Raw genomic sequence first — 16,161 nt, 5'->3', positions numbered from 1 at the left:
GTCGGTTGTCTCTGAAAGTAGAGGAACTACCGCTTTGATGTGCTGGGGTAGAGAAGCGCAGCGCTGAAAGATGACACAACCTCGGAAGAGGCTGAGACGGCGAGCTTTCCAGCTTTTAAGACGAGTCTTACTTGGTCTCCTCGCCTCAGTGAGAGAATCAGGCTCGCTGAGGTTGAACTGGTGCAGTTACAGACTTCGTGTGAATGCGGAGCTGTGACGCCAGACATGAAACCAGCAGAGTTCAGCCTCTGGATGCTGCGACTAGACACAAATAGGACTGCGTCAACCTTCTGTCCTTGCTCGGGTGTCAGCACAGCGGTCACCAGATAACGGCCATCCATCGGAGCTGTGAAGATGCCTGAGAACGCATAATGATGCCGTTAGTTCAGATTCTTACCAAACACAGTGGCACAAACTTCAATATTTATGCAACTATTTAATGGATTTACTTTAAATTCTCTAAAGTTACTGAGCTCCAGAGGATTCAGGCTAATAATCTTGGCTTTTCCTGTAGCATCAAGATTATTTTCAGCAACTTCATAAGACTATTTAAAGGCTTTCGTTAATGAACGCATTCCTGCAAAATAAAATTTACCATCTTTTTATCCAAATTCAAAAAGGTAGCACTTGCACTAAACTTTAGGAAAAGGGTCAAAAAGCCTAGTTTCATTTCACAATGATATTTGTCAACTTTTTTGACTACATTCTTACCTCTGTTTTTAATACTGAAACTACATTACTTAAAAAGTCATCAAAGAGCATACACACTTGGCTCAGCACTGCTTTGCCACAAGCAGCTGCTGTGCATCACAACCACTGTATGTGCTGCAACAATAACCAATTAATAATTAAACAGAATTTAAATCTAGCCTAATTATTTAAGGTGTTTCCGGTCCAACTGGGTCATTTATAGTTTGAGCTTAAACAATTTATGAATGAAAAATAGAAATCAACAAACAAAAAAAACTCCAATTTATGAATGCAGAGGAAAATATGGGGTAAGACTAAAATAACAGATACCTGTCTGAGGGTCGTAATGTCCACCATCATTGACCAGCACCTCGTTGAATCGGATTATACCGACAACTCCTTGAAACGGTGGAAGAGTCAGACCAGCTGAGAACGACACTTTCTCCCCTGAAGACAGGAAAGGAAATGTCACAGGCTGCCAAACATGACGATAGCAGAGGCAGGAATTTGAATAATCACTAAAGTCTGACCTGAAACCATGACGCGTTTCAGAGGAGGGGGTCTGAGAGGCATGCTCACATCTGTTGATCAAATAAAAACAGTTTCATTCACTCTTCATGCGCTCAGCTGTAATGCAGGACATTTAAAAAGGAACACTTACCTGAGCTCACATGAATTCTGGTCTGAATGATGTTGGTGGGGTTTTGTGGTGATGCTATGAAAGAAAACAAAAACATAAGTTGCACGAAACAATGTTGTGTACTGCATGTACGGTTGTGGTTGTGTCTCACCTGGAGCTCCAGCAAAACCCTGAACAGGCATCATGATCCCATCTGTTCCTTTGGGTAACTTGGATGAAGTCATCTCTCCGGGGGGTCCCGCCTCTCCGGTTTCCATCACAGGCAGCTCCGAGAGTGAGGTATTCATGGGGCCAGCAAATACCTTGGGCCCCTTACTTGACCCCTGGGGCTGTCTTGTGTCAAACACTCTAACTGGAGCACCTGAATAGAATAGATATGGAGTGAGGGATGGGGAAAGGCTAAAGGTCGGTGAAAAACACATATCTGGAGGGCAGATGCTTTAACAGACGATACACAACCAGCTGATTTGTTAAACATCATGCCTATAACTCAATGGCACATTCTTGCAGTCATCTTTCTAATATTACATTTGATGCTACTTTATCTTAAGAACCACCTTAATTCTTCATGGCACAGTTTAAGCAAGGTGCTGGAATCTTTCCTCAGATTTTGGTCCTTATTAAACATGACAGCACTGAGCAGTTGCTGCAGCTGCACATCCATGATGTGAATTTCCTGTTTCAGGACATCCCAAAAGTGCTCTGCTGGGTTTACATCTGGTGACTGTGGAAGGCATTAGTGTAACTAGAACTCATTGTCATGTTCAAGAAATCAGTTTGGGATTTGATGTTGTTTTATGCTGCTGGAAGCAGACATCAGAAGATGGACACTGTGTATTCATAAAGGGATGGAGATGCTCACCATTACACCACCATCACCAACCTGCACTGTAGCTATAAGGCAGGATGGTCCATGCTGTTTATGCAAGATTATGACCCTAACATCTGAATGTTGCAGCAGAAATGGAGATTCATCAGAACGGAAAACACTGTTCCAGTTTTGTTGAGCCTGTGTCAACTGTAGCTTCAGCTTCCTGTTCTTATCTGACAGAAGTAGCTCCCAGAGTGGTCTTCTGCTGCTGTAGCACATCTGCTTCAAGAATCAATGTCTTGTATATTCAGAGATGCTCTTCTGCATACCTTCGTTGTAATGAGTGGTTATTTGAATTATTGTTTCCTTCCTGTCAGCTTGAAGCACTCTGGCTACTCTCCTCTGACCTCTGACATCAACAAGACACTTTCACCCAGAGAACTGCTGCTCAGTTTTTTCTTTTTCTGACCATTTTCTTTAAGTCTTAGAGAGCAGATCAGCAGTTTCTGAAATATTCAGACCAGCCTGTCTGGCACCTACAACCATCCCATTCAGAGACACATTCTAATGCTGGGTTTGAACTTCAGCAGGCAATCTTCATCATGCCTGCATGCCTAAAAACAGCGACTTGGTCCAGTGTGATTAGATAGTTGGATTGATCAGATAAACAGGTGTTCCTAATAAAACGTCCAGTGAGTGTAGCACGTCTGTGAACAGAAATCTGCTATAATAAGATGATTAACACCTCCTGATGTGTATACCATGTAATATAAAAGCTACATCTACTGCTATACATGCACATAATATACAGCACTGTGACTGATGCATAATAAGAAGTCCTGCACACTGATGAAGTGGCAATTTCTGGGCCTAAAAACTAATCCAACACAAAGTGCCAAAACTGCAGTATCTACACTTGAGGCTGACTCCATAAGCAAGGCAATTGCCAATTTTTGGTAGGTTTAGAGAACCAATCATTACTTAGCCTTATGTAGCAAAAGTTGTGATACTTTACGAGGGAAGAAAGTCATGATGGGTGGAATCTGTAGACTGCAACTGCAAATCATCAGTGTAATTCTTGTAGTACCCCCTCCCAAAGCCACTGAGAACAGCAGTTTCAACTTTGGGCCAAGCAATGCTGTGGTGCTGTGCTGGTGTCAGTTTTTTTGACACTCGAACCACTTGGTTCCCAGACCTCCTTTGGTGGAAGCAGTGGTTTTAGATTCCCATGTTAAGATGCCCAACTTTACCGCAGAAGAAAATATATTTATAATCTGGTAAAAAAAAAAGGAGAAAATGGCTTTGTTATTGCTAATTTTCTTGTTCGTGACAACTGCAGGCAGGGCGTATTTTTGTAAAACGCAACTGCTTAACTATGAGGGTAAAAGTTGCACGATTAAGGGCGTGGTTGCTCTGAGTGGCAGGCCAGTGCTGCCAGCTGTCAGCTACATGTTGTACCAACAAATCTGAGTTATTGAACTGAACCTCTCAACTATATTTCTGGCACTGGTGCCTACTGGAAGAATGTTTAAGTATTTGAGTGCCTAATGAGAAATGTCTGCACACCTGAATGAACAGTAGGTGATTCAGAAGAAAGCAAACTTTATAAAAACAGTTAAACAAATCCCACACATGATCCTGCCCACCTGTATTCTTGACAAAGGTCGAACAGGCGAAAGCGTTGCAGTCTAATGAATGTGCCAGCAGAGGGTGAAACAGTGCGAGTTCTAGTTTCTAGTTTCTAGTTTGATTTTATTGTTATTTGACAAATTTACTTCACTCCTGATTGCAAAAGAGAGGCTACTATGGCCAAAATGCTAAAGAGTAGGGTTCAAAACACGAGTTCAGTTTAATTCAATTTTATGTATACATCGCCAAATCATAAGAAATGTAACCTCGAGGCACTTTATATTGTAAGGTAAAGATCCCACAGTAACAGAGAGAACACCGCAACAATCAGACAGTGGGAAGGAAAAACTCCCTTTTAACAGGAAGAAAGCTCTGACAGAACCAGGCTCATGGATAATACGGTACTATGAGATCTTTAGTATAAGATGGGGCTTGATTATTCAGGACTTTGTATGTGAGGAGAAGGATTTTAAATTCAATTCTGGATTTAAGGACATAGTTTAGTCAAAGATGACGTCATTATTCCTCACAGTGTTGCTCAAGGTCAAAGTAATGGCATCTGGATTAAGTATCTGGTTAGACACCAGGTTTCTAAGATTTTTATGGTTGAGTACAATAACCTCAGTTTTATCTGTATTTAGAAGCAAGAAGACATGCCTGCTGTTTAACTAACTGCTGTGTGTCATCTGGCTTCAGATGAAGCTGATAAAGCATAACAATACAATTTATGCTGTACTCTCTAATATATCTCTTATTGCCTATGGGAAGCATGTATAATGTAAATAGAGTTCACAAACCAATGGGTGAGTACGCCAACCCTTTTTTTCGATAGTCGCCAATGGCTGAGTGCAGAGATCAGGAGTTTGGATGGCAGTGAACTTTATAAAGCATATTGAATGTACACAGTAAGATGCTCCTGGCTGTGCTTCCACCATCTGGGTTTCACATTAAGCAACACTAAAGTGTGTAATGCCTGACAGTCCATAAAAATGTTGAACATTGTTTATTCCGTTTTTCGACTTCCAAGAAACCTGCAGTTGTTTTCATGATTAAAGTACGGCTACTGCTGACCCTCATTAACAGGCTAGCAGTGAGTGATTATCTGAGCTTGTTATTAAAGACATTAACAAAGAAAAAAAGAAAAAAAAACAGACTAATACCCCATTATCCATCATTTACCAAAACCACACATCTTGGTGCATTCACTAACCTACAGGTGAGGTAAACCGTTGGGTTTATCATCTAATGATCTTTCCAGCTTCAGGCACATTACTCATTATTGTTACTCTTTGGTCTACAACATCTACCAAAAAGGAAAACCAGCACATAAAAGACATACCAGCAGCATACCAAGATACGGCCACATGTTCAGTCGCCACACAGCTTATCCCCTCACCCCGGGGAAAAGGGTCATTTACTGCAGAAGCCAGAGAAATCTGCCTGTTAAACGCAACATGTGCAGAAAGACCAGCCTGTGGCAGTAAAACAGCACAGGGGGTGTGTGTCTGTGAATGTGCACATGTGCATGTGTTTCACTGGTCTGCGTTTCTTGGTCTTGTCGCTGCTCGTACAGGGCGAGGTACTTTCTCTGGAGAGTCGTGTTTGATCTGAGGGACTGTAAAGTGTTTTCAGACGCAGTGTTACAAGGATAAAAGAGGCAAACAAAGGATGTATGCCTGCACACGAGAATGCTTGTCCTGATGAAAGAGATGAGCTGTAAACAAATGCAGCTTGATCTACCATCCACCACAGATTTTCATTTCTCCACCAAAGCAGCATGGGAAATCCTCCCTCTGCTGTTATTCCCTTAACCGCCTGATCCAGGCTTCAACAGCCCCTTGTGTCACAAGAACTGCCACTTTCCACATTACATACCACATTGTAATAACTGCAATTTGGTGCATATTGACTTTATGACTCACCAAAAACACATTAAGCCCTTAAGGATATGATTTAGAAATCAATAAATCCAGCCTAAGAATTTCATGCTTAAAGTACCCAAAAAAAAAGGGGTTATTGCACAACATTTCTGTCAGAAATAATGTCACACCTCCTCCACTAGAACAATGAAGCATACATGAGCAGCCACAGACAGCAGCACACAAACAGTGAGGACTGTGTTTTTCTTGGGGGCTTTTCTACAGGTCCCATCTTGTTTTTGCTTCATGGGGTTATCATATTTGACCGCTGACCAGAGTGTGTGTGCCTTATCTCTAAACAGGTCATTAAACTACAAGCACCAACCACAAGCCTTGTCACAATCAGGAAAGCATGCTTTCCAATCTCAAGACGTTTCCATAATAGAGCTGTACTTTAAGTATCTCAGATCTCCTTGTCAAACACATGAAAAGGATGTGTTTCAACGCAAGGAATTAGGGAACACACACAAACACGTATTAATTACTGTGCAAAAGTCTTGAGTTGTGTATGTTTAAATATGTAGACATACATGGCAATACAGTATATAAGGCAAAAACACAGTTTGTACAATTCCAACTTTAACATTGAGCTTTAAAGGCTTTGTTTGGTATTACCACCTTTAGTCTATTTGATATTGCATGGTGGTTCAAACTGTGTTTTTCTGTGTTCATTATTCCATCAATTTGGAGCAGATCCCCAACACCAAAGGCTGAAATGCAGCGCCAAACCATGACAGAACATCCACCACGTTTTACCGTGTCTTCCTCTTTTCTGACCTCATCTGTACATGCCGACACCCACTTGGAATCATCATTCCATAAGACCTGTTGTGACTGATTTTCAGTCCAGTTCTTGTGTAATTTGGCAGACCTGAGCTCCCTAGTTCACTTCCTTAAGAATGGAAGGATGGCTGTCAGTGGCTTCTTGACAGCCATCCTTCCACTGAGACCATTTCTGATGAGGCTTGAAGGAACAGTATTGGATGGTTAAAAAAACAAAACAAACAAACCTATATTTCTCTGAAAACGTTGAGGTACAAGGACTGGATTGAAAATGATTGAAAAAGCACCCAATGGCCATCAAAAAACCCCAGAAAGCCTTGAGAACTATTCCTTAACAACTCTTTAAAAATTACAATCAAGTCTGGTTCATTGGAGGCAAAATAAGAAGAAATGAAGTGTGGCCCAAGACATTTGCACAGCACTGTGAATGCTGACACGTATCTACTAAATAAATTCGGTTAATGAGAGAACGGAGAGGATGGGCACGTGACGCACAGATAAAATTCAGAGCTCTAAAAGGAGCAAACAACAGCTCATAACTGCGAGTTAAATCTCTCCTAAACAAAAACTTATATTTACATTCATTTTTCCTAACATCCAATGAAGCTGTATCGCTTGAGACAACATTTGTAAAGCCAGGTTCGTTAAATAATTACAATCATGCAGTGTTTATATGCGTGATTACTAGCTTGCAGTCTTCAGGGCTTTTGTAAGCTGAATTGAGCAACAATCAAGTCAAAATTATTTTAGTTAAAAACTAAACCCAGGAGTCAGCTGAAATAAAAATAAGGGAAAAATCCAAAAGGGGAATGTAAAGTTTATATTTGCAATCACTGTCATATAAACTTATAACTAGAGCAAACACTTACTTTGATCCTTAGTGGCTACTCAGCTTTGAAGAGATAAGAAAAAGTGCAATGGACTCCCTTGGAGCTCACTGTTGAATGGACAACATCCATGTCATGGGTAGTATGCACTGAAGAAATGACACATTACAGCTCTTTCTTTTTAAGGTTCACAACTTGTATGACATCATGGTAAACATCTTGACAGATGGCCTGTGGGACCTCAGAGGAGCTCACAGCGTTCTGTGTTTATTTCAACAGGAAATGAGCTCAACCATGGAAGTTAGAAATGTGAGAACTCTATAAATGGGATTGACGAGTAAGGAGTAAGAAGCAAAAAGAAAGTAACAGCACTGCAAAGACTGCGAGCAGCACTTAATCTGCACACGCTGATGCTCTTGGCTGTGAAAGAAAGAGCAGTCCCTGAGAGGGCCTTGGTAATCTGTGTGTCTCTATGACAGAGCATTTTCCATGCTCTTCAGATAAGCAGTGGGAGGCAGTACAAGGTAGCTCACAAAGCAAACACAAACTGAGAGCCAAGCACAAAGTGGCCTCTAATGTCTCTTTGAGTGGAAATCATGAACAACATGCCAACTTCCCAATGACATATTACAACACAAACCACGAGGTGGAGTGACAACATTTTCAGTCATTAGAGACTATTTGGTGAAAAAATTTGAAAATTGGCACGTGAGAGTTGACTATAAATCAGATACAAAACCTCTGGTTTGACTTGGAGTGGACCCAGAACAAGAACTAGTGCTGCTTTATTCCAGATGACCTACATTTATATTCTGGCCTAGACCTTTTGCTGCATCACCTCCTTGTAAACCAGTAACTTAAACTAGCTGGTCCCAGAGGGGAAGCCCCAGCTCGTAAACGTTATGGGCGTGCTTCTAGTTCATATTTGAAACTGTCAGAGTCAGTCAAGTCCAGCTCAGTCTCATAGGTGCCATTAATGAGCAGACTCAAGCAAAAAGTATGCAACATATGCACCAATATGAAAATCTATACTCTCAAATGTGTTCACAGCAACAAAGCCCAACGAACCACGCAGCACCAAATATTAAGTGAACAAGATCACTCTGATGTTCTAACTTAATGCAATAAAACCATAACACACCCAAAGATTTAAATACACACAGGTACAGAGTTTATGGGCAAACACACAGATACAAATAAATGCACACTTGGATGCACAAATAAGCCTGGTGAGTAATATTTCTTTATGCCAAAGCATTGCTCAACACAAGTGGGGTCTATTAAATGAACCATGTGTCTTCAATCAGGCCCGCCTGCTTTAACTGAGAACACGGTCAAATGAAAATCCAACTTCCCCTCACTCGCAGACTGAAACACACTCCAGTGGTACAGATCCTCTGGTATACAGTCAGTCCGGGATAAACAAATGAGTTCCAGGTTAGTAATCAAGCTAAAAGGTCAGCATAATATCATTAGCAAACTATTACAATTTATTTTCCTAATTAAAAAAAAATTGTAATTTATTCAGATTCACTAGTTTAAAGCTAGTCTATTCATCTTTGAACTCAGACATTACCTGTATTATAGTAAACTAAAAAGCAGCATCGGTGTTATGGATGGGCGCCGTCCAAAAATGTCACCGTGCCTGATTCTACTGATGGACTTTTACAACTGTAAGTAAAATTAAGCCATGTGATTTGGTAATGAAATGTCAAATACTGACACTGCCGACAGGAAGTTAGCCACCCTTTATCGATGTCTCTTTGGAACTAATAAAAACTGTCATCAGCTCATGAACCCACTTTAGAGTCACAAAACCAATTCACTACTGTTTGTTTATTATGAACCAGTTCATGATGTGGTTGTAAAATATAAAGATGGCATCATTCATCTTACTTTTTCATAAAAGGACAAATTGAGCCTAATTTCCACCTGTCAAAGCTGCATGGTTGTTTAGTATTTCTATTTTAGGCCAAAGTGGATTATATTTATATTTGGATTACAGCACAGGTATCTTACCTTCATTACCAGGCTGGAGGTCTCTCTCCATATTTGTAGTGTGTTTTTGGAGAGTCTCATAGATTCCCCTCAGTCCTCCAATGTCTTGTGCATGAGCTCTTACTGTGCCGTTCAGCTGATTCACGCAATTCCACAAACCAGTGACATGCATGTTCAGCCCCTCTTTGATGCTCTGGAGATTACTGGAGATGGGATCCAGCTTGCTGCATAAATTCTCTACATTTACAATACGACTGCCCATGTCGGCAATCTCCTTCTCTACATCTTGAGCTTTTTCCCTGCATTGATCAGCCTCGGCTTCCACCTCCCTGCCCAGCTCATCTAGTCGCTCTCTTAGTTTCTGTTGCTGGGCTCTGTGGAGCTCCAAAAGATCCCTGGCCTCCTGTTCAGTTTCCATTTTAACCTGATCCCACGTAGAGTTAAAGCGTCTGAGAGTCTGAGACTGCTGGTTCTCTAGTTGGCCCACACCGCCTTTAAGGTAGCTTAATTCACCCTTTACATTCTCAATGATATTGCTGTAGTTGAGGAGTTGCCCTTCCATAGCTGTGATGGCACTTTTCTGGACTATCAGATTAGTCTCCATAGCATCTACAGAGTTTTTGAAACTGTGGAAGTCTTGCTTGAGGTTTTCAACAACAGTTACATGATCTGTGCACTCTTTTGAGCACTTTTGGTTCAAAAGATCGAGTCTATTCTCCAGAATCTGAACGGAGTCCTTTAGAGTGTTCATGTCTCTCTGCTGAACATCAGGACTCTCTGGCTCACCACCAGATGGGGAGTTGGAGGTTTTTGTAATCAACAGAGCTGAGAGTCTGTCCTCCATGGAGGACAGTTCATTGTCCATAGTTTCCCTCAGGTCTTTGACAACTTCTTCTCTTTCTTTTCTCAACTTCTCCTCTACAAAGTGGCTCAGTGCAATTAAAGACTTCTCGGTGGTGTTCAAACGAACTTCAAAGTGTTCCAGCTGAGCCAGAACAGAGTCAGGTACTTGATTCTTTTCATTCTCTGGAACAGACAGCTTGGTTTTAAGGTCTTGGATCTCATTGCGGAGGTCAGTTTCCTTTGAATCCATGAGCTCAGCCAGACTGAGGTAGTTGGCTTCCTGTCCTTCACAATGTTCCTGAACTGACAGAATTTTATAATCACAAGAGTTCTTCAAATCTGCCATTTTAATATCCATTCCCTCCATCAACTCGTCTCTCAGGGCACTGATTTTATCGTCCAGGTAGGCCCGCAGGTCTCCATCATCTATAGAAGGAGCAGAAGAAGCTGTGGACAGAGGGGTCTGGGCATCCATTAATAGACGAATTTGTCCATCATGATGGTTGACGCGACCCAGCAGCTCATCCAAGGTATTGCGCTTGGACTCAAGATCATCTGTGACCCGGTTAATCTTGTTCATGACATCCTCCATTGGTGTTGTGCTGTGGTCAAAAGAGAAGCCTTGTACCTGAATGGTTTCGGTCCCTGCACCCTGTGCACTGGCAGGCTGTCTGAGGTTATTCAGCAGTGTAGCCAGCATTTTACTGGCATCCTCCTGGAAATCCACTCTCAGGTTCGAGGACAGGTCTGTCATTCTTGCTTGCATGTCCAGAACCATCTGCGATAGTCGCTGCACTTCCTCCTCCAGGTGTTGGGAGCTTTGAGGTTCTTTTTGACCATGTTGTGTTCTGTGACCTGTTTGACCTCCAAATTGCCCCTGCCCTCCCCGCGGATGGTTACTCTGGTCATCTGTTCCACGGTTTTGGAATTGGAGCAATAAAATTAAAGAGAGATGGTTAGCAAAGCATTTTAAAACTGTTTCATTTTATTTTGTATATTTTAATGCAAGACTTTCTTATGTTACAGACAAGTCTTTCACCATATGGGGCTGGAAAATGTCCAGAGGCAGCTGGAGCCTGAGGCAAACGCTCTGTTTGGACTGGCTTGGTGTCCTTCAACTCCATGCAGTCATGGCCCTGGTACCTCGGGCAGCACCTCCATGCCAGCTCTGTGACAGTCTTGTAGGCAATCTTGTACGTCGGTCTAAAGTGTGTTTGATATCTGGGAACATAAGACATTAGTATAAAGTAATATTGCAAAAATCTACTAGAAATATATTCAGACAAATAAGATTTCTTGCTATTCTTCTTCTCAGCAATACAAAGTAAACTTGTTGCTAATTAAGACTAGACAAACCCCAGTCTGCTCATTTCATTAATCATGCAGTTGGCAGGAATCAGTTCCCACCAGTTCCACTCACGAAAACCGCTGGTTCTGTCACCCATGATTAACTACATGTCACTGGTGTATTTGTTGCTCAGTAAACAGTAAAGCAAAACAAAGGGGAAGTCGGAGAAATGCCAGCCCATGTCTGCCTTTCTATGACCAGTGAAGGCTGAATGGGAAATTTTTGCTTGCTAATTCTGAGATTTTGCTTACGTTTTGCTTTCTTATTTATTTTTTATCAACAGTTAAAAACACCCAAAGAAACAAATAAACGCATTCATAGTATTCCATGATTGCCTATTGTAGGACAGTATCAAAAGTATTGTTCGTTTAACAAAATAAATAGATAAAAAAAACTGTCAAAAGCAAAGAATTTGCTGCCCTCCACCTAATATCCAGCACTTCTGGGAACTTACATCACTTGTTGCGCACAGTTTGGCAGCTCCGGTGGACACGGTAAAACCTCCGGCTGTACGAAGCTCTCAGTGCCTCCCACCACAGCGCAGCTCACGTTCTTGTGCACAACGTAGGCGCACCAGTTTCTGCACAAAATCACTTGTTAATCACTCCTGGTGTGCAGCAAAAGCCCGCGTGTGTATGCACGAACAATTAAATGCAAAGTTACGCACAGAAAAGAAAGAGTACTTCACTGACTTGCAGTCATGAGTTCAATAACAGATGTCCAGTTTACTTACTTGTTTCTTTGTCTCGTTTCGGCGCCAGAATATGCGTTTCCCTGAAACATGCTGTACTGAAAAGGTGAGCCAGTGATGAGAGGGAAAACCACTAACAAATGGATAAGTAGGAGTCCGCGCTTCATGGCTGAGATATTTTAAATCCTGCAGTATCCCTTCAGATTTTAATCAGTAGTGATGATCTGTGGTTTGGAGATCAGTGAAGGCACTGCGGATTGCTCCGTCTCTGTAGCGCACACATCTAAACCAGCTCCTTCCAGCGTCCTTGGATGTGACGTTTCGGGAACCCCTCCAACGCTGACAGATGCGTTTTCTCCAACTTGTCAGTTCTTGCATATACACACGCGCAAGTGCACATTTCGCATATAAAACATTGTAATCGCCGTACATAATATCCGGACGTCTAAATGTGGATAATGGTTGGTTTTGCTTTAAAGGCACAGTGATTATCTCCGTGCGTAAAATGTGCGCCTAACACTCTCGGTATGCTTAGACTTAACAAGTAAAATTTTCAGTTTTGCGTTTTTCAGAAATGAAACAAACAAATGCACAAAGTGCGATCTTAAGAATTTTTTAATGCATACATTCAGCAGATTCAGCATGCTCTGCAAAGATCATAGGCAGTTTTTACCATTACAAAAGTGTTAAAATGTACAAAAGGCATCTAAAAAATAAAATACATTGTATCAACTCAAAGTTAACAAAGAAATAAAAGTACAAAAACGACTGATAGTAAAACAATCAATTGGTCCAATCAGAATCTCTTATGTGGAACTCTGTCTTGCTCTTTTTGAAATGCTGCTGGAGGGCTGACCACCATCCACAGCGCCTCGTTTCATTCCTTTTGCTGATGCTGATGCTAGAAGAAGAACAAAGATCAATTAAAATTCAACAAAATCAAAATAAAATCATCAACACCTTTCTCAAACAGCATACCGAGTTCCTTTTCAATCTCTCTTAGCTGCCTCTTTTTGTCTTCCAAGTCTTTTTCCTTTTGCTGCACATCAGGAGACGCAATTTTTTTGACGTGATCATCTCGCTCCCTTTCTATTTCCTCCCTCTTCGATACAGCTGAGCAGTACTGGCGGAGCAGCTCTGTCAAGCACACCCCAGAAAACACAGAAATTACAGCATAATCTGAATCATTAAGGCTACAAAATCAAGCTTTAAAAATGTAAAATGTCCATGATTTAAGTCACCTATTTGTTCCATTAGACTGTGGTACTGCTGTGGGAGGGGGGCACCAAACATGTGTAATGTGGCCATCGGTGGGGCCCTGTTCTGTGCACCTCCAAACTTTCCCCTGCCACTGACCCTGTCCCCCTGCCTGGTCAGTATGGTGGGACATTGGATCCTGTTCTGCACCACCTGTAAACAACAGCTTTTTTTTTGTTAGAGGAAATTAACTAGAGTTTCCACCGATACAGCAACACTGCTGGTGAAAAGCCAGTTCTGCCCTGGTTCCATTGAAGAGCCAGCACACAATATGACAGGTTTGAGAGCCTGGTGGACACAATCTGCAAAGGTCATTGATGAATCATCAGGTTTTCCTGGCCCCTCCAATAGCCATTGAGTTTCACTCTTTGGCAGCAGTCCCTCTTTTTTTTTTTTTTTTTCCTCCACTGGAACTAATAAAAGTGTAATCAGTTCTACATTAGGCACCAGCTCTGGCACAGTGTTAGTTTAAAAAAAAAAATATTGCACATCTGCTTCAGCAAAGTCACTCACCGCCCTTCTGTAGTTATTTGCAGAGTCCAGGTCATCTATCAGAATAGTATCTCCCAGGATGTTCTTAAACACTAGAAAGAAAAAAAGAGCATGAGCAAGAAACTTTCAGACCTGCTGAAACAAATTTAAAACTAACTTTTTTTTAACTGCTACTGAAAACTTTCATAATCAAGTGGCAAGAAGCCAAGTGTTCATATTTCAATGTAAATCAGAGGCAATCAGTGTAAATTTAAACGGTAAAGGCTCTAAATCCAAACAGACAGAGACAACTTTTACCCACGACAAAGAAAATCACTACATAAACAGTCATTTTAATTTCGGGAAAGAGGCCCAATTTCTGCTCCAGCGACAGTGCCCCTGGAGAGAAAGCCCCCTTCCACCCTGTGAGGCTGGATCCCAGGTGGAAACATTTACCCCAGTCTTTACAGGAGTGGTGGGGGCATAAGGGAAATACCCCTGAAACAACAGCAAACACAGACTGAGATGGCAAGCCTCTAAAAACCCACAGAAAAGCCGGAGTCTTACTTCAAATCTGCAATAACCAAACAAACAGGCAGCGTTACGCTGAGCAGGGGAAATCCATTTAAGGCAGCTCACCGATGTCACAGCTCTCCGGATCACAGGGGTATATCAGCAGCTCTCTGGCGTACACCGGGTTCCCATGGGGTTCAAAGAGCGGGTAGCCATTTCGTATGTGTGGCAGCGGTCTGTAACCAATTCAAATCACAACACCATGACACTTTGCTCCAAACGTACATCGCAACATCAAACCATGCACGATCATTTCTCTTTGCATAAACGAACACTGCTATGCTACAGTTCATGTGTAGTACAGATTCAGTTTATGTGGATCTTTTCCATTTCATGCCAGAATTTATTTTTGTGTGTGTCCTTCCAGCTGATCAACATCATTTCTGTATGATCTGGAAAAAATGTCTGCAGACCTTCAGAAGGTGTTTTAGATTATTTTTAGTAACCATTAAGACATCCATTGATAGATTAGTCGATCAGCTGTTTGGATTTGTGTCTATGTTTTCAGTATTTTGCAGATCAGACATCACAGTTTTCTAGTGTGATGTTGTCAGACTTCATCTTAAGTTCAACAGTCACTTCACTTTGATAAAAGAAAGACAAAAATGTTAAAAAATTGCACATTACATAATTGATTATAATTACATAATTAATTAAAAATAATTAATTGACTGATAATTAAGTGTAAACAGCTTTACTGTTGCATTCTAAATTAGTGCTGAAACAATGACTAATATAGATTTATGTTATTCACGTGGGGGGACTAGTACACTTAGAAGTAATAGTACTGCAGGGAGCACTGCAGGGTTTTTAGCACTGCTGACTTTATAAATCATGCATAACTGTTAAAATAGTAAATTAGATCAATAACCCATAATATACTGTGTATTCAATATTTCTTCTCTCAGAAGCAACTAAAGCACTAATACTCAGTGTGAGCAGAGAAACATTTTCCAACTAAAAATCAAGAAAACTGTTTCTCTTAAGGAGGTGAACTGTAGCAGCAATACAGCTGAAAACACAGAAACTAGTGATTCCTACATGTGAGGCCTACTTTTCTGTAAATATGCCAAACAAAGCAATGAAAAAATAATACAGTGCCCGAACACAACACTGTGAAGAAGCTTTGAGGAACTAATTTCTCCATCCTTTGCTTGGAAAATGGGAAATGGGTGCAATGATTAACTGAAACATGTGGAAACATACAAGGAAATACAGCACACAAGACAAACAGCTGATTCTGTACAATACTAACGAGCTTGAAAGTCAATTTTTGGTATGACCATTTAAAGCAGTCTTAATGAATAGTTCTCCAGGCTTCTTGAAGGACATTCAAAGCTTTTCTTTGGATGTTGGCTGCCTTTCGTTCTGTTCTCCATCAAGATGATCCCACACTGCTTCAATAATATTGATGCCCAGGCTCTGGGGAAGCTCTTTTGGTGCATTGACAGTGTGTCAATCAATAATTCCATCAATTGATAAGATCTCCAACATAATGCGACCCCAAATTACGACAGAGCCTCGGCCATGTTTTACAGATGTCCGTAGACACCCACTGTTGTATCCCTCTCCTGACCTCCTGTACATATTGACAATGATTGGAACTAACTTTGGCATACCTCAGCTATTTCTCCCAGTTTTCCTTCTTTCAAAATAGCTTCTTGAAAGCCACCCGTCTACT

General features: G+C 41.3%; 2 protein-coding genes across 6 annotated transcripts in view; both read right to left on the bottom strand.

Annotated features, from left to right (window-relative positions):
• Positions 1-3: 3 nt before the first annotated feature.
• Positions 4-12,523, bottom strand: emilin2b (elastin microfibril interfacer 2b). The gene is made up of 9 exons (XM_031734439.2): positions 12,222-12,523; positions 11,943-12,068; positions 11,180-11,361; positions 9,319-11,049; positions 1,482-1,691; positions 1,352-1,405; positions 1,221-1,271; positions 1,021-1,137; positions 4-358 (listed from the first exon to the last, which is right to left on the bottom strand). The coding sequence occupies exons 1-9, from the start codon at positions 12,344-12,346 to the stop codon at positions 27-29; spliced, it is 2,928 nt and encodes a 975-aa protein (XP_031590299.2). The 5' UTR covers positions 12,347-12,523; the 3' UTR covers positions 4-26.
• Positions 12,524-12,776: 253 nt separating this feature from the next.
• The window catches only part of smchd1 (structural maintenance of chromosomes flexible hinge domain containing 1), a 33,799-nt gene continuing 30,414 nt past the window's right edge, over positions 12,777-16,161 (bottom strand). For all 5 annotated transcript variants that reach the window (XM_039617502.1, XM_039617507.1, XM_039617504.1 and 2 more), the window contains exons 43-47: positions 14,547-14,656; positions 13,950-14,020; positions 13,421-13,589; positions 13,158-13,316; positions 12,777-13,080 (exon numbers count right to left, since the gene is read on the bottom strand). In XM_039617502.1, the coding sequence (XP_039473436.1) occupies positions 12,986-13,080; positions 13,158-13,316; positions 13,421-13,589; positions 13,950-14,020; positions 14,547-14,656 (604 nt within the window). In that variant the 3' untranslated portion in view covers positions 12,777-12,985. The remainder of the gene's footprint in view (positions 13,081-13,157; positions 13,317-13,420; positions 13,590-13,949; positions 14,021-14,546; positions 14,657-16,161) is intronic.

This window comes from Oreochromis aureus, linkage group 9 (genome assembly GCF_013358895.1).
Source record: "Oreochromis aureus strain Israel breed Guangdong linkage group 9, ZZ_aureus, whole genome shotgun sequence".
In the NCBI taxonomy this organism is placed as follows: Eukaryota; Metazoa; Chordata; class Actinopteri; order Cichliformes; family Cichlidae; genus Oreochromis; species Oreochromis aureus.
The sequence above is the reverse complement of the archived record's forward strand: the minus strand, read 5'-3'. Positions and strand labels throughout refer to the sequence as shown.

What these genes read in the sequence shown, in the direction of transcription:
- emilin2b (XM_031734439.2), bottom strand. Translation starts at nt 12,346, where the DNA reads ATGAAGCGCGGACTCCTACTTATCCATTTGTTAGTGGTTTTCCCTCTC. An exon ending in GAAACGAGACAAAGAAACAA is followed by an intron (nt 12,069 to 12,221) that starts GTAAGTAAACTG and finishes GATTTTGTGCAG; the next exon opens with AAACTGGTGCGCCTACGTTG. An exon ending in CAGAATTCATGTGAGCTCAG is followed by an intron (nt 1,272 to 1,351) that starts GTAAGTGTTCCT and finishes TTTGATCAACAG; the next exon opens with ATGTGAGCATGCCTCTCAGA.